Here is a 19,655-nt window from a genome sequence, read left to right on the forward strand (position 1 = left end):
CAGCTTTATGGCAGTCCCATACTATCTTATCCTTATACCTTTGCTCATCATTAGCACAACTGCATGCAGGCATTTTTTCTCTGGGTCCCATTATTATGGTATAGAATGTTACTCAGAGGCATGTACCTTTGTAAGTTGGACCTTTTCCCCTGTGGTAAGTACCTTTAATTTCTGTTTTTGTTCAGTTTGATATCAGTCTACCCTATTTAGTGACAAATTCAGCTAAGCAATAGCAACAGATCAGCTATTGCTGCTATTAAAATATAGATTTTTTGGTGGTGGTAAAACTTATTTTAATTATGTAAGTACTTACTTGTATCTATTGCCGAATACCCTCCTCCCACCCCACTCTGACATCTTGCATAATGGTCATCTGTGGAAAAAAGATGACACTTTACATCAACCTTCTGTGCATTGCCATGTGACATATAAAGTGGTGTGCAAAAGATCATACTAACATTTTGTCCACTCTGGGGGAGGATGTATTCACATCAAATGGATGGTGTATGAAAATAGATTAATTAAGCAAAGTTAAGCAATAGTGACAGGTAAGTACAGTAAAATATTATGAGAGACTGACCCTTCTGCCAACAAGAAACAGTCTCTCATAACTGTTTTGTGCAAAAAGACAAGTTTCCAAGTTTCAGTTTCAGAACAATTTAATGAAAAATAACCACAATCACTGTACATATATTCTATTCTTTATTAATAGTTCTTGCTAAAATATTGTATTAATTCATCTTTAAATAAACTTATGTAGCAATAAAGATATACTTCTCTCATTAAACATGAAACATGTATTTATATTATGAAGATCATATGTACATGTATTAGCATATGAAATCATTTCTGACTTACTCCGTTTCCATTATAACACGTTAAATTTGTTTTACCAATGTTTTAACTGCTATTTTTTGCAAGTGATCTGTTCTTTTTCACTTCTTCCAGTTTTAATAATTGTTTTCTCTAGTGTTAAAATTTGTGTCTTTTTAGTTGTAGATTCGTCCATTGTTATTAACGTTTTATGTTTTAAGTTGTAATATTGAACGTAAAGATGGTTTTTACTGAGCTTTGGGAAAATATTAAAAATCTATTATGTGCATTGCATATCTAACAATTAACGAAATAAAAATAAACAGTTACCTCATCCAGAAACAGAAAGGCTTAATTCAAAGAAGACATATATACAGCGATTAACAAAGTGTATAACCCGGTCAGACGAACTTGAATAAATGACATATTAGTTATTTACTCACTGTAACGTTGGAGAAAAAACAGCTGTTACTGTTCCAGCAGTCGTTGTTACAAATGATTGCATATAGATCAGTGGTGTATGTCTATGTTCTCACGATAACGGTCCGTAGTGATACTGGGTCCTATTCATACATATGGATGCTAGCTACGATAAGGCCAGGAACCAGGCAAGGTGGGAATGATCTACATGTAATTTAGTCTGGTTTACAATAGAAGCTATAAAACACTATAAACATATCTAAAAAAGTTCAGATATCGGTAGCCAGCCTCCTTTTATAAAGAACGCTATAAGCATTGATAGTTCAGGGATTAACTTTGAATATAGCTTGGTGGAGTGATTCCTCATTTTTTTTATGCAGTCATTTGCAGCATTGTTGAAATGCATATTTGCCAAGACATCGTAGTTGCTGGTAGAGTTCAGCATGTTTTCACTCACAATGGCGTGTGTATATAATAAAATCGATATGTGCATTATGATTGTGGTCGGAAATGATAGGCGGTCACTCATAGCAGATATAGCTCATAGCAGGTTTTACTGTTTTGCATAATTACAATTAGTTTTAATGCCAAAATACTCTTTGTTATTATTTGCTATCTTAATTTTGTTAAAATACTAACTATTACCTGTCATGAAAGACATCTGTATGCATGGCAGAGAACGTCATGCTGAAGGATTGGGTGCAGTATGCAGCCTTTCTTGACTCCGATTTTGATGTGGGAATCGTGTAGGTGGCTTACTGTCATACAGGATATGAACAAGTATGCCATTATTTATTGCACTACCATTATAGTGAATTTTTCTGGGACAAAGAAATTAATATTAACGTTGAACAAATAACCTCACACTGACAATGATAAACTTCCTGTTGACATTGAACAAATAACCTCACACTGACAATGAAAAACTTCCTGTTGACATTTGAACAAATAACCTCACAATGACAATGAAAAACTTCATATTAACATTCAACAGATAACCTCACACTGACAATGAAAAACTTCCTGTTGACATTGAACAAATAACTTCACACTGACAATGAAAAACTTCCTATTGACATTGAACGCATAACTTCATATCAACAATGAATATTGATGCTGAAAAAGTAACCTCATATTGAAAATGAACCAATAATCTCATCCAGTAACTTCATATTAACAGTAAACATATATCCTGATATTGAAAATGAACCAGCAACTTCATGTTGATAGTGAACTAGTAATCACATGTTGATGATCCTGAATCTGAGGCCAATGCAATAGATTTTCTGGTTATCAAAACTCTATATTTTATTGCAACAAAGGTCAATAATTGTTTTATGATGTGATTTAGAAAGAAACAAAACACGGCTTCATTTGATTTAGAACAGTAGTAATGCCAATTTAATAGTAAGATCATCTCTCCACTGAATCCTGCCTACAGAACAAGGTTCATGTTGAAACATAAAGCACAGAATGTTTTACTTTCAATAAAAGATAGCAAAAATTTCTGATAAATTTGAAAATACACAAGTCTTTGTTTAAATTAAGATTTAAAATAATAATATTCCAATAAAAATAAGTTTCAATATCACACAAATTACCCAGACAGTGAGAATGTATGTATTTTATGTCTGAAAAGTTTTATAAATGATGCTTATTTAATTTAAAGATTAGACCTGATGTGTGGTGTTAGTCCTACTTAGTAATTTTGTTGCTAAAGCTGAAATAAAATCATTGAATGTCTGTTGTTAATTTTATTGCCATCATAATCAAATGAATGTACAAATAAAACGAATCAGAAACAATCAACTGTCTTGGAAGAGTTCCAGAAAGTGGGCAATATAGAGGTCGTTTGTATGGTTTTATTCCACTTTTTAGTGTTAAATACAGAAATGATTTCATTTTAAGCACACAAAATGAATATTAAGCTCAAACTCCATAAGAAACAAATCAAGTTCTTTCTGCGATAATATCTGCTATCTCATTATTATTTTTTCAGGTCATCCGAGGCTTGATTTTCGAGAGAACATTTCATTTGAGTACTACAGAGCTTTGAATGACAACATAACATTAAATGTCAGCATAATAGCCTACCCAGAGCCAACAAACATCATGTGGTATCACAGGGTAGCAGAGACAGACATATGGGAGAGGGTTCTGAATCGATCCTTTCCTTCTACTGGACTCCATTCTGATATCTCTCTGCATCTTGGCAGTCAGAGAGATTTTGGTGATTACCTTGTAAATATGAGTAACAGCTTCGGAATCTATGAATGTATCTTCCATGTCATACCAGAAAGTAAGTCAACCATATTTTATCAATAACCCTAAGATATTTACATGTCTTTAAAACAGTGTGCCTTACAGTTTCATTAACCGGTAGTAAGTGATTTCCTGCTTGTATCTCCCAGCATATGCTTTGAATCGTTATTGTACATTTTGTTCCACCACACAGTATAGCAGTATAGACCTTTCCCTTGATAACTCGTGCACAGTGGAGTCCACAAACATAGACCACACTATAAGCATAGGCGCAAGTTACAGAGGGACCTCTAATAACTGAGAAAAAAACCCGGCTTAGACATCAAGAAAACTGCAGAAAGGAGTTAGGGAACTGGGCTGTTTAATGACTGAATCCTCATTTTATAATCAGGTTGATACTATTTGTTTCAGCAGCATACTCAAAACAATTACTGCTTTCAATCATATTTTTGACATATTCAAGTTTTATGTTGATGAAACCATAAATCAGTTGTATTTCCAGCATATCGTGTTATTTACTGGAGGGATAGTCCCTGAATACTGATCATCTTAATTATTTGCACAGGTTAATTGAATTGAAGATCAACAGATTTTACTGCAATTAGGCATGCACTTTGCTAATGAAAAGTCCTTTTTGTGGCTATATCTGGGTGATGCCTTGAATTCAATACCTTAGCCATATAATTGAGAGATGCAATCTTTTGGGTACAGTAGAGATTTGATATTACAAGAAGAGAAAGTATGATGTTTAAATGGTCAAATACACTTGAGGATTGAAGGAGATAAATGTACAGAGCATATACCTTTCATATCAGTTCGAACTTCTATTTCAACACACATTGCTTGCGAGAAAGGTATGTACTGGTGAATACCATATGTACAACAGATAGGTAAGAATAATAATGTACATTGTGAAGAAAATACAGTTGTCTAAATGGCATGTAAAGACACAAACTGTTTGACCCTCATTCACATTGTGGAATAGTACAGATAATTAAAATCTTTTACACTTTTGTGGACTTTGTTTTGTTACAAGACAGTATAATATTTCTCCAGAAGCATGTTATTAGTACAGTTAGTAAAGCAAACTAAAATAATAAGTTTAAAATCAGTAATACATAATATATTGTTATTGCATAGCATACTCTTTTGCAGATAGAAAATACACTTGACCATATGGTGAGAATTCTTCTTCCAGTGGGGTTGCATTACTGTGTTGTTAATACCATCTGAAATTACTCTCCAATCTTCCGGTCTTGAAGTAGCTGTCTCAATGGTTATTGGCTCTTTTTAAGCACAGTTTGTTGTTGTTATAACCTTACATTTAAGTTACTCCCCAACAGTTGTGTCAGCAAATATTTTGTTGTGTTTGAGGATTATTTTATTCCTTTTTTCTAGCCTGGTAAGTTATACCTATCCTAACTAATTTTGGTCTGTGAACTTATCTTGATTTTGTTTTTGTTTGTGTTGTAGTAAAGTAACAAATTATTAGATTCATATTATGCTCTTTTATTTTATAGAAGGGTGGAATGGGGACAAAAATATGTTCAATGGGATTTCCACTCAATCTTCCTTGCATGTACCAACTGTGAAAAAGAAGATCGGGCCTTCCTTTTCCTTCAGAAATTTCGAGTTTTTCCATCACTGTTTCCCATGGGTCTCATTGTTGAAATGGGAAAGTCTCTTTGAAAATATTTAAGGCCCAGGGGATTGCTCAGGGAGGATCTTGGCTTCCTGAGAGGAAGGAGCAACATCTCCAGTAATGTAGTACTGAGAGAGAGTTGTGTCCTTCCATGAGAGGACAAAGAGTGAGTAATGCCCTTGTATGAGGGAAGAGAAGCATACACTTCAGTCCCAGATGCAGAGAATGAGTCACAACCTTCTACTGACCTACAGTTTGATGTTGGCTGAAAGTAAGTTGCACCTCCACCCTGTGAAGGAGAAGTATTCTCCTTCAGGTGGTTAAGCCTGTTATTTGTGACAAGACTGAGCCACATGGAAACAGAGAGCTTCAGTGGAAGTCCTTATTGTCTGAAGAAGGTCTTCGTATAGATTAGGGTCACCTGACCAGTCATTGTCTGTTGACTGGGTACCAGCTAATGGCCATTCTAACCCTTGGAACTGGGGTAAGGGATTGAGTTTAGTGCCCCCTCTGTCCAGGCTACCATGCCATAATAAGGAAAGGTATCAGAGCAGCAGCATCCCCTTCCTATAATCCCACTAAATCATTGTGGGATGTTTAGCCTTTCATCACAGAGAAGTGAATGGTCCTTCTGCTACATGTAGCCAGGGACTTCAGTGCCTTAGCCCAGTGGCAGAGAGTTCGATTGTGTGGTCCTTGGTCCAACATCATTAAATCTCAAATGGGGTCAAGAAAGGATGGGATATACCTCTCCTGTCCCACCACTCCAGGGCATTAGAGTCACTCTTGCCCACCTGTCAAATTTTACTTTAGGGACAGTCTTTTAGCTCCATGTGAGGAGTTATGAATAAAGGTCCCTCATACCCCAAATCCACCCCCACTGTAACAGGGACATTGGGACACAAAGTCCATCCTCCCAGGAATAAGAGCTGAATGAGGCTCCTTCGTCATAGATTCTCACATGGCTGATGTTGAACAGGCTGAGGTGGCATCTCTTCAGGTCCCCTACTTCCTCCCAACTGTTGATTAAGGTGTCAGAGGATGAAAAGATAAGGTTTTTACCATGCTGTTAATAGCATTTACCATATTTTACACAAGACCATGTGTCCCATGCCTTTGGCTCAGAAAACACTGAAATTCTCTCAAGCTTGAAGAATATAGAATTATGGGGCTATCTTTTGCACATATCTCTTGTTGTTCCTTCACTTAGTTATACTAAAGGTGCTTTCCCAAAGGATTTTGTAAGGGTCAGGAGTTCACTTGATAGCATATGGTGCTGTCCACCTCCATTTTGTTGAGACCTTTGGTCTCAACAGCTAGGTGCAGGTTTCACATCCATTCCTGGCAACTAAAAACATATGTCATATTCTTAGTTTGAGGTTATTTTGACCTCAAGTGTTTTGAGGTCCCAAGCCATGCCAGTGTGCATGATCCAAAAACTGCTTAGAATAACTTATCTTTCTAAATAAAGATGTAGAAAATTACTGGAAATTCAGATCTGATCAAGAAGAAAATAGCATGCTTTCTTTGAAGCATTTAATACACTTACAAACCCAAAAGTTGTTGGTAGACTTAGCATTGTCCAATCAGGGTTCCTGCAATCTTTAAAAAATTTAATTCCATGACTCTTTCAAAACTTTTCCAAGGCCTTTTTACCAATTTCAAGAGTACCTTCTATGTAAATTTACAAAATTTAATACTTACCCAACACAAATTTAACATAACATATTTCACAGCTGGCTCTGCACAAACTTCATCCTATTGGATAAGTCATTCTCTTTTGAGTGACACGAGTACAATTATTTTGAGTGGTGACAGGATCCCTAGATTAGCAAGAAAAAGGAAACAGTAAAAAATGCTCTAAAAATTTACTGGGACTACTGATTCCTAACAGGCCAAATTTTGAATGGCCAATTTCAGTCAGACTTTTATATTTGCATGCCACACCTATTTCAACTTTATACATGTAGTCTTTTTGAAAGTGCTTGCAAGCAAGACATGTGACATCTGTCAGAAAGTGTATAGTGCTGGTGTTTCATGGGGTGCAAGTTTTGGTCCAAATTTTCTTGAGAAACCAAAGCAAAATTTGCTATATCTTCCTTAATTATAGGAATTTTTCAATGCAGTAAAAACCTAATTGTAATACAAGATCAGTCTGAAAATATGCTTGAAATTTTCTTAGAAGTTTTAAAGTTCAAAACTGACAAACTTTAGACAGAACATTTGGCTAATGAATTGTATTTAAAACAAATAGTAATTGGTCTGTACAACTGATAACATTTTGCACAGGGGTAGTGATGCAAGATAGCTCACTAATATTACATTCATATTTAAAGTTCTGATTGGACCACTACCATTTTATATAGTAATCTAACAGTCCTAAAGCCATTTTAATTCTCTCTTCACCTAAATTCCTTTCTTCATTCATTTAGTCATTTAAAGTGGTTACCTGTACAAGTCAATTGAGTTTTAGCCAACGTCCTTGCTCAAATTGCACCTACAAGCTTTACGTACACCACAATTTTCCATTTTATGCCTAGATGAAACAACTTCATCATTTCCACTTTGCCGTAAAAATAATTTATCTTCATGTCTCTACTGGTATTTCACCAGGCTTAAGTTTCATCATAATTCTTAAAAGGACGATAAGTTGAGTTTTGCATGACTTGGACTATTATTGTAGATAATTAAAGTTGAAACCTTGTATTACATAATCCTAATGGCATATAAATTATCTTAAATCATTTCATTAGTTAATAATTATGCACAATTCAAATGCATCTTATAGTTTTATAAGAAAAAAAAAGGATTTTTAACCCTTTTCCATGAATTGTGCCATTTATAGTATTCCTATTGTTACAGGTCATTACAATCTAATAACTATATAACTTACAGCTTAGCAGACATCAGTGTAGTTTTACACTTTCATTGCTTTTATATCTAAATAAATTCATTTTTACAGGTGTGCCTGGTATTCCTACAGACTTTTCCATCACTGATAGAAAGTATGACTCCATAACATTGGAATGGACACCAGGATTTTGGGGTGGCCGTACTCAGAGTTTTACCATAGAATACAGAATATATCCCTATGGGACCTGGATAGATACAGGTTCAATCCAGGAAGATACTAATGCAAAGAAGCAGTCTTTCACTGTAAATGGTCTGCAGCAGAAAACAACTTATGAATTACAATTGTATGCCAGAAACAAAATTGGACAAAGTAACACTACACAGGTCATCAACACAACAACTTCAGGTAAATGTTCACTCAGCTTATAAGCCTGTCCTTGTAGAAAATAGATAAATTTACAGTCTGTTTGAACATCAGGTACATGTTCAGTCTGATTATAAAAGTGAACATGCTTGGTAGATTTCAGGACTAAGATTAGAATTGAAATTTCTTAGCCAAGATATTTTGTTCTTTTACCTGAAGATAATGTTTTTATATTGATCTTACAACACAAACACACATATGTATGCATCATAACTAAATCACAGTCATACAGAAATTTAATAAAAATAAATGCAATCGATTTATCTTTAAAACACATTGCAATATAATCTTAACTAGATGCAAAGTTTACCCATATAGGAAGTAACAAGGGTCTATTGACTTTGTCAGAGGCTGGAGTGAATTAGCAATAGATAGATGAATCTCAGCATTTTACTTTGTGACTTTGTGTCACATTGGTACAAAAGCCACATCATCAGTGCAGAGGTGATATTTTAGCCTAAATATACAGAAGTGTGGAATTGAATAAAATGTGTTCTGTTTAATCAAGTATCAGAATGGGGCATTTAAATGTGTTGCTGATATTGGTAAACACCTTATATACACCATGATTTTACTCCTCGATAACACGACAGTGCATGAGTCGTCTGAACTCATGGTGAGTCTCCGTCCATGTGTGCCCCACAAGAGAAGTTACTATACCAGACTAAAGCAATGCTGTAGCTGCCTACCACTCTGATTATTGATTACACTATACTGCATAAAAATATATGCCATACTTGCGGGCCTATAAAATAATACTTTTTGACTAGAAAATCTTAATTTTGTCTTATACTTAGAATCGACTTACATACGGATTATGTCATCTCAATAGCTTTATCGTATTTTTCATATGGTAAATGATTCTATAAAAGTATGACAAATAATGTGTAAAAAATATTTCAATTTTGGGAAGAGATTGTGTATGAAAAAATATAGATCCCACTTTGAACATTTTAAACAATTAACATAGATCAGATGTAATTGTGCTAAAGCAGCATGCACAAGTAATGTACATTGTTTGTAATATATGTTGTTTAAATTTGATTGCATATACAGTGTGGTCCCGCTATAACCTGGTAGTTGGGAGCCACAGAACCCGACCATGTTATAGGCTGAACTGTGTTGTAAGCAACCAGGTCAGTTAGCTGAAGAAAATGATGCATGTACCCCAAAAACGTGCAGTGGGGCAAGGTAATAAATGCGGGCAGTAAAGTATGTGCTTCATCGGCACATTTACCATCTTAAACTGAGGCATATTAAATGAGAAATACACTTTTTGTGAAAACGTAGAAGGCATATGTAATAGTTTACTTTATTTAGAGAACCACGAGTTGGTTCATATATGTGAATACTGACCAAGGATGGTCCTGGCTTTTAAAAAGCTGTCACCCAAAAAATCGCCAACCTCAATATTTTTTCGCCAGAACAAGTAGTGTACATTTTTCCAAGTGTTAATTTAGTCTATTAATGTAACAGGCAATGAAAATTACAAAAGATGGGTTAATTAATACTTTAATTACAACAAGCATTAACAAAATGTTACAAAGTGTTACATGAAGATCCATCACGATTTTATGGCTGCCCACTTGTTGAATGCAGTTTCAAAGTCTAATTTTTTACATCTCTGCATGCTGATTCTCATTAAGTTCTCGAGAGATGAGATGCAGAGTTTATTTCTGATGTCAGTTTTTATGAGGTTCATCTTACTGAATCCACGTTCAAGTCTACAGTGCTGACAGGTGACACCAGTAGTCTCTCAGCAGCCGCAGATGCACACAGGTATGTTGCCCTGGATCTCACTGCCAACTGAATCAAGTCCTTAACACCTCTATACACTTTACCATTCCTGAGAACTTGAACCCTAGCATAAGCCACAAATCCAGCCAACTCCTGACTAACCTCTGACTGATTACCTAACCACAAGTAGACAAGTAATCTGAAACAATACCTGAAACCTCTGAAAGAATGGAACTGTTAGCATGTGAACCATACAAATAGGGAACAAACAACTTGGTTAGAGCACTCAAACTATCGAATCACCCTCCTCCGTGAACCTTGCTTTTAGAATGCTGTCTATAACAATATCTATAAATTTGGCACAAGATGATGCAGCCTCCGACCTTTGCTTAGCACCGTCGCTAATTGTATGGCCTTTGTACTCAAAAGTACACAAACCTGATGAATATAAACTTGGTTCTGCTGGAATCTCAGAAAGAAACCTAGAAATATTACTACCAGACTCGAACCTCATACTTTCAAGAAGCTCAACAGTGGAGTGGAGATGGGGATTAACCTCGGTAAAGTCAATATCAGATCTCTGATAAATTTGACACAGAACTGCCAAAGGCCTCAAAATGTCAGCCATATAGTGTGCTGTATAAACAAATTTGAAACAAGCAATGGGCTTATACAGTGCAAGAGCCTTTGCAGACTTGTCTTCCAAGAATACACTAACTAGAGCTTGAAAATTATCAACAACTGCCTGTACACTACCTTCAAAACTCAGCCACCTTGTGTGGAATACCTGATGCAAGCGAGTATGAGAAGACTCCAACACTGACTGAATTGCCTCAAGCCTACACATGCTACGGGGGGAATATGCAAAATACTTGTACTGTCATGTTATTCAGTATACAGTGGAACCCCGCTATAACATGGTAGTTGGGAGCCATAGAATTTGACCGTGTTATGAACCGAACCGTGTTATATGCAACCAAGTCAGTTAGCTGAAGAAAATGTACCCCCCCAAAAAAAAAAAAAAATTGGTGGTGGGGGGTGGGTAATAAATGCGGGTGGTAAAATACGTGCTTCGTTGGCACAGTCGCTATCTTAAATTAATGCATATTAAATGAGAAATACTCCTGTAGTGAAAAGAGAGAAGACATCATATAATAGTTTACTTTATTTAGAGAACCATGAATTGGTACATATATGTGAATACTGTTCATATATAAATGTCTAATGTATAGTATGATCAGAGTATCAACGCAGTGTACTCACCTGCGAACCTCATCATATACATTGAATCCACAATACAAGTGATTCTATCGAAAATATGCATACACAGCTTTAAAATATTCATTAATTTTGTAACAGGTCATATTGGTCTGAATTCAGTGGAAAAACATAGCACAATCATGTAACGAATGACGAAGCACATTTACTTTGAAGTATGTTCGAAGTCGGCAAAAGTTAGTTTGCGTTTTAAGCCGCTGTTGGCATAAACTTTTTCCCTACAGAAAGTAAACTTTCTCAGCACAGTTAAAGTGATCCAGTCACGTTGGAAAATGCAAAAATCTGTCAGATTCCATCACTTTTATTTAAATTTGGTACTGACTTCCTTTGAAGAAAACTTCTTTGCTGTTATTCAAAGATTGTTGTCAGCTTTCTTTGATGAAGGATGCATGCGCTTTTGAAATCGCCGCTAAAGAACAGCTTTGGAGAACCAAATGAATGCCCACTTTTTATTGTGGCGGCAATATCAAATAATTGTATTGCATGATTGAGACGGGGATTTTTTCCATTTGCTGAGTATGTTTTAATAACAGTCGGTGCTTCAAAGGTAATCTGTTTCCTTTGAAATTTCAGCAAACTGTTTTATCTGGATACATTTTTAAAAGGAATTGGCCATTGTTTAGACTATTCTAGATACTGTCCCTTCATACCTGCTGAATAAACCAATAAGATTTTTTTTAAATAATTTTTTTTTATACATTTGTGGTAGCAGCATGATGCTGCCTTTTACGCATGCGTCTTGAAAATTAACAAAGGGTCAACAGACGATAGAGACACAGGTGTTCTGATGACATGAATTATTGCAGAAAACATGAGTGTTCTGAAGGATTTAATTCGGAGTGAAAAGAAAAGGAATTTTACTTACCATCCACACACAAATGCCAGTCTTTGTAAATATATTAATTACTAGCGAGCGGCAGAAAATCCGATGAAAGACAGATTACAATAGAATGCCTCGTCCATTTGTTTTCCATTACCAGAAATGTCAATAGCAAATAAGCAGATATTTCACAACATACAGAACTCGTGCTAGATGTCAGGATAAGCGGATTATGATATAACAATGCACTGTTTAGATGGTTTGTCAGTATAGACAAAGAATTTGTTTATGTAACAACAGACAAATTTCAGTGCATTTTATATCCAGTTTGCGGCTTTCTTTCATGGGGCCTCTGAATTTCTGCACTCCAAACCAATGGTTGTATATAAAAGTTTAAACAGCCAACAGCGTCGCCAACAAATAAAATAAGCCACATGGTATGTTTTGCAGCCAGGGCCCCGAGTGGCCAAGTGGTCTAAAGCGCTCTCCGTTACGGATCACTGCCATCTCACCTCTGTCTGCGTGGGTTCGAGTCTCGGATTCAGCCTATGTGGGTATGTGAGAAAGCTTGCCAGTAGCTTCTCGTGGGTCGGTGGTTCTTTCTTGGGTTTTCCCAGGTTCTTCCTCCACCATTAATACTGGCTGCCATGTATAGCCAATCGCATGCTGAAAAATGGCGTTAAACCATACAACAACAACATGTTTTGCAGCCAGTAAGGAAAAACAATCCAAGTTTGTGACATTGGCGAAGACCTACGCGATCCTAGAATAAACTATTTGTTTTTTTTTTCTTCTTCTTACTTTTAAGAAGAAAGAAAAAGTACTTTTTCGTGTACGAGAAAAATACATATAAAATTTCAGGAGCCAAGCCACGATCATTTTGCATTTTTTATTCATACGTGATCTCTATCCCAAAATGATAGGCAACTTTTTGTTTTTTTTTTCTTGTATTTTTTAAGATTTTTTTTTTTGTGCACAAGAAAAATACATGTATATGAAATTTCGGGAGCCATGCCATGACCGCGTTATATCCGAAATCACGTTATAACGAGCGTGTTATAGCGGGGTCACACTGTATCTTGAAACTTTACCATGTATCTAACCTCGTCAGCTGCAGCACCTGTACCCAGAGCTAACCTATGTGCAATGCAGTGAGTTGCAAGCAAACCTTTAGTAGCCTCCTTCAACCTGGTAACAAAACCACTCTTGCAACTCAACATGACTGCACCACCATCCGTTGATACACCAATCACATTGTCCAGACTAAAACTAAATGACTTAATTAAACCTAACAACTCTGAATATATAGATTCTGCATTTGCGGTTTGAAGCTGACGAATACCTAGAAATTGTGTCACTGGTTCAACACTGCCAACCAAACTAGTTAAGTACCTAACATGAACAATCAAATTCTGATGTACTGAAACATCTGTGCTCTCATCAAGCATGACACTGTAAACACGAGATTCCTTGACCTCGGTAACCATTTCATCTACTATCACATCGGCCAACGACTGCTGAAACTCACTGGTGCTTTTGTGACTGTCATATGATGTGTGCTTATCTACTTTGAGGTCTGAGAGTTGGGTGGCGTCCTGAAATAGAAATAATCATTAATTTTGTATGCTATAAATATTTCATTTATAATTATACATGATTAACAAAAAATTGGCATTTATACAACAATCACGGTGTACTAAAGTAACATCACATTGAATATATTAAGGTTGTACATGTGTTTTTCCCTATGTTACTGTCATTTAAATCCATAGAATATTACTGTTAACAAGCTATAATATAATATTCTCAATACCTGTGTGATACACAACTGGTGCAGCTTTGGGACAATTGTATTAGCCAGGTTGTAGTAAGCCGCAAAGAAAGTGTTCTGCATAGCACTAATAGCATTTTTGCTTTTACTAATGGCAGTGATCTTCGCTGCTCCCATGGTGTTGGCATCCTGCATCACCGTTTGTGCACATGTATGACTGTTGTTACCTGGAAAAAAATGCATTATCAACTTTAGTTGACATTTTAATAATAATAAAACCCTATGATCGTACATTGCAATGCTGTATAAATTTTTGACAAGCAAAATAGGATCTCCATTCCCACGAATGAAACTTACACGAATCAACACTTGGCAATATTGGACTGTATATATAAGCATAAATTCATGCCCAATTTAGGGATTCTTTCACTCCTGGGAAATAATTATTTTTAATTATGCAAAACTTGTTGTTTTTTTTTTTTTGCTATTTCTTGTTGCGGAGTTTAAGTCTCTGCAGCCGTAGCACGGGATTGATGGCAAAAGGAAAAGATCAATGAGTAAAATGCACAAATATTATTTACCCCACCTGAATTCATGTTTGGTGACACACTCCTTCAAAATATCACAGCCATTTGTAAATGAATTGACGAACTTTGCCTTGATACGTACATCACAGAACATCTGTTTTAACTTTTTATCATATCTCAGCCACGGACGCCCAAGTTTCCAACTGTCTAGAAATTTTTGGGAATTTTTACCCCGTTCATCATAATGTGGTGTTGCACTTGAAGCACTACATGTAGATGATGTTGGACTGCAAGGTTTATCATCGGATTCAGTGACTGTATTGTCTGATGAATTTGCACTAAATCCAAATGCTGTTAATTTTTGTAACTTGAGATGATGAACACGCAACATCTAACTTCTGTTTGCTCATGATAATGTTGCACTGGCGACAGATATAATTGTGATTGAGATTTTTTCCATTTGCTTTGTATTTATACACAGTAGTCAGTACTTCAAAGGTTATCAGTTTTCTATGAAGGTTCAGCAAAACTATTTTATTGGTATATGTAAAAAAAACAACAGAAGGATTAGCCATTCAATTAATTGTGTCTGTTCTATTCGCGTCTTCAGAAGTCGGTCAGTTGTAGGTATAGTTCGGTAGCATGATTGACTGTATCACAGCATACAGTACTCAGCCCAGATGTCAGCAGAAGCAGATTATGATGTAACAATGCACTGTAAAGATGGGGTTGTCAATACGAACAAAGGATCGTTTGTGTAACAGATTGATTCCAATGCATTGCTTAGTCAAGTTTGTGGCTTCCTTTCGTTCTCCCTTTTAATTTATCCAGTCCAAATCCATGATTGTGTGTACAAATTTAATAACCAAAAAGTCTGTCGCCAAAAATATCGCTAGATGGGATATTTTTTTCGCCAACTAGGGAAAAAATCTCAGTTTGCGACCTTGGCAAAGCCCAGGACGATCCCTGACTGACTTATGTATAGCATGAACAGAATATCAACACCATGTACTCACCCGAGAATCTCATCATGTACACTGAATCCACAGTACAAGTGATTCCATCAAAAATATGCACACACAGAGATTTAAAATATTCAATAATTTTGTCACAGGTTGTATTGGTCTGACTTCATTGGAAAAACATTTCACAATTACGTAACGAATGATGAAGCACATTTACTTTTCAGTATGACCCAATTTGGTCGAAGTTAGTTTGTGTTTTAAGCCGCCATTGGTAGCATTCGTAAGCAAAAATTATCCTTGCAAAATGAAAACTTCCACGGCACAGTTAACGTGTTCCAGACACACTGGAAAATGCAAAAATCCATCAGATTCTATCACTTTAATTTAAGTGTGGTACTGACTTCCTTTGAAGAAAAGTTCTTTGTTTTTATTGAAGATTGTAGTCAACTTTCTTTGATGAAGGGTGCATACATTATTGAAGTCACTGCTAATGGACAGCTTTGGAGAACCAAACAAATGCCCATTTCTTATTGTGGCAGCAACATAAAATAATTGTATTGCATGATTGAGACTGATTATTTTTCCATTTGCTTAGTACATTTTCATAACAATCAGTACTTTGAAATTTCAGCAAACTATTTTATCTGGGTACATTTTTAAAAAGGAATTGGTTGTCGTTTGGTCTATTTTATTTACTTTCTTCCCTGTCTGTTGAATAAACCAATAAGTAAGATGGGTTTTTTTTACATTTGTGATAATCAGCGTGATGCTGCCTTCCTCGCATGTATCAGAAATTTAACATAGGGTCGACAGATGACAGAGACGCAGGTGTTCTGGTCTGATGACAGGGATTATTACAGAAAATGTGAGTGTTCTGTAGGATTTAATTCTGAGTGAAAAGATGAGGAATTTTACTTATCATCCACATACAAATGTCAGTCTATGTAAACATATTAATTACCTGTGAGCGGCAGAAAATCCGACGAAAGATAGATTACGAGATAATGCCTCGCCTGGTTGATCTCTGTTAACAGAAATGTTAACAACAAAAAAGTGGATATCTCACAACATACAGTACTCATGCTAGATGTCAAGATAAGTGGATTATGATACATCAATTCACTGTCCAGATGGTTTGTCAATATGGACAAAGAATTTATTTATGTAACAATAGATAAATTTCAGTGCATTTTATATCCAGTTTCCAGCTTCCTTTCATGGGACCTCTGAATATCTCCACTCCAAACCAATGGTTGTATGTATATACAAGTTTAAACGACCAAACAAAATCGCCAGATGGTTTATTTAGCTGCCAGTAAGCCTTACTTGATCCCAAAATAAACATTTTACACATTATTTTTTGTACTTTTAAGTAGAAAAAACTACATTTTCGTGTACCAAAAAAGTACATATTAAATTTCTGGAGCAATGCCACGATCATCTTGTTATATTCATGAATGATTGAGAAAAATACAAGTATATGAAATTTTGGGAGCCACACTACGACCATAATCTGCCCAACTGACAGAGAGAGATGTCTTCATGATTGTAAATCTATATTGTTCACTTACCTGATGACTGATCTTACTCATGTACAAGTGCCGTTCCATATTTCATTATCAATTAATACCACTAGGTAAGCAATTCTTTCTAATTCCATTATCCAAGAATCATATGGCTTTGTAGTGGTACATGTATTTACATGCTAATTAAATATGCTACAGCTGTATTCAGTCATTCCAAGCTAACTCTTGCTTGAAGTCAAGATTTGGCAACCAGATCAGATTAGTGAGGCTACCAATAGGGAAATTAACTGTTTGACCAGTCGGTTCACCCCCTCCATCCTGTGACTCATGAATTGCATTCAGGATCTTGTCGTGCACTCGGACTCATGATCACATCTCAAGCAAAGCTTGCATGACAGTTTCTGAATTGATTGTATAATGTGACAGCCTCCGGATAGCATGTAGCATAAGCAACGATCATTAAATTATATAGATTTCCCAGGTATCTATGATCTACTCTTGCCAACTTCCAAACATGCACTAACAGAAAAATGGACTTAGTCTGAACAAATTGCTTATTGAGACTCTGCCTTAGATTTGAATCTCTCGGTTCCAGTTGGATACTGCCGTATGATAATTTTTCACTTACTGGTCACTCTTGAATTTCTGGTCATTATCTCCCTGATGGAGTGCAAAATAAAAAGGTGTCTCTGCATGGACATAGAATTCCCGTTGAACTTAACAGCAAATGGGTCATTGCATAATGGTTACACAACAGACAGGCTGTTTCTTTGTCCAGAATCAAATTTTTAGTGGAAATCTTGCATAATACATATATATTATGCAGGTATTTTTAGCTATGAAATAACTGTAGGAGAAATATGTGTATACATGAACCATGACCATTAGCAAATTTTCCCCAAAATGTGACATGTGGAAAGCATTACTTTACTCAAACCCTTAAGTTCATTCTATCCCTTGAATATATTTCCTGAAAATTGTTTATGTGCCTTGAATATATTTTGGGTTGAGAAAAATATTGAAAATGTTTATAGATATATTATAAGCTTGTCTCTCTCCATTCCAGATGGACTTTAGTTTTATTGTGAATTTATGATTCTCTTTAAATGTACTCTAGGTTCATCTCTGACAGCTTAAGTATTTTCTGTAATTTTCATAATTTCAAATTGTGCATACATGATGTTTGTAACAAGTGTTTTGTTCAGTGATAGGCTTTAAAAGTTGGAAAATAGGTATATAAACCACTGTGTATAGTGGGGCATCCTAATTTTGTTTATCCCTCTTACATCTGTCCAGCCTCTGAAGCTAGTCAGCATATTTTGAAAGTTGGTAGACATAATCCATCTGTAAAATAATGATGCTATTAGATTTTAAGGTCATTACTACAATTTCCAATATTTACATGCTTTTTTATGTGTACATAGCATTTTGTGTTCATGAGATTCATACATCCATTATTGTCTAATACTGTGGAGGGCCTCCACTTAAGGTTAGGACACAGGCTATTGAATTTGGGAAAAAAGATTAAGGTTATGGTCACACAGAAGCAAAGAAAAACAGATTTTACACAATATTTAATTTTTCCATAGCTACATGTCAACTTTTTTTTCCATTGCTGCATGTACACTTTATGGATGGCTCACCATTGCTGATTGCTGCACCACGGGACGTGTGTAATAGTACTCAAGTTTGTAAGGAATTGTGGTTTATAATTGCTTTATTTAAAATCTTTGCTAAGCCATAGGTTTTTTTTATTATCATTGCAAATATACATTATTATTATTATTATTATTCTAAAAGATTATCACAAAATATCTCACTTTTTTAGTTTACTGCTACACATAAATCAGGAATTGACAATTAGGGTACTTCCTGTACTATGTCAGCTATGAAATTTGCCTGAAAAGTATAATTTAAACTGAAACTATTTTACAGAGGTCATGCAAGGTCCAACAGAACTTCAGGTTGGTCCAATAGCAGGAGGTGTTGCATCAGGAGCAATTGTGGCAATCATTTGTATCATATTAGTCATAATTTTCATGAGGCGACAAAAGCTGAGAAAGAAAGAAGAAGGTAAGAAACTTGTACCTTTTATTTCATTTAATATTCTGCAGAGAGATTTACTTATTAATGTAAAAGCAGTACAGTTTCAGATGCCTTTCATAAGGTTGCATAAAGCATGCTATGATACTGTTTTTCTAGTTTTTCACCCAGACAATAACTTTAGTTCTAGATTTGTATGTGGATTACAATTTATGTGTGATATTCTGTTTGAATAAAGAAAAAAAAACCTACAGTGTTACAATTAAAATGTCAAAGCTTAAGGTAATTTTTTTATGTTAAGAAGAACAAAGGTTTCCACATGGTAGCTGTTGTTTTAATAGAAATAATATGTTATGCATTATTACTGTAACAGTATTTAATTACGTTTCTGGACACTAGTCAAAATTCCAAGGTGATTTCTCCCATTCCAGTTAGTAACTGGAAGTCTTGTAACAAAACCATCAAGATTCCAGCCTGATGCCTTAGTTACTTTGATCATTTGGAATATCATCCTTCTTTTTCTCGGTCATCATACAGTTATCATATGTCTGTTGGTATTCAGTCTTATTCACTA

At 35.4% G+C, this 19,655-nt stretch overlaps 1 protein-coding gene across 2 annotated transcripts in view; it reads left to right on the top strand.

The window, feature by feature from the left end:
- The window catches only part of LOC149774831 (hemicentin-1-like), a 162,137-nt gene that overhangs the window by 84,131 nt on the left and 58,351 nt on the right, over positions 1–19,655 (top strand). For both annotated transcript variants that reach the window (XM_089944677.1, XM_089944678.1), the window contains 3 exons: positions 3,233–3,532; positions 8,100–8,396; positions 18,974–19,111. In XM_089944677.1, coding sequence (XP_089800803.1) covers positions 3,233–3,532; positions 8,100–8,396; positions 18,974–19,111 — 735 coding nt within the window. The remainder of the gene's footprint in view (positions 1–3,232; positions 3,533–8,099; positions 8,397–18,973; positions 19,112–19,655) is intronic.

Source organism: Sinohyriopsis cumingii, unplaced genomic scaffold (assembly GCF_028554795.1).
Source record: "Sinohyriopsis cumingii isolate HCF-2022 unplaced genomic scaffold, ASM2855479v2 utg000127l, whole genome shotgun sequence".
Lineage (NCBI taxonomy): Eukaryota > Metazoa > Mollusca > Bivalvia > Unionida > Unionidae > Sinohyriopsis > Sinohyriopsis cumingii.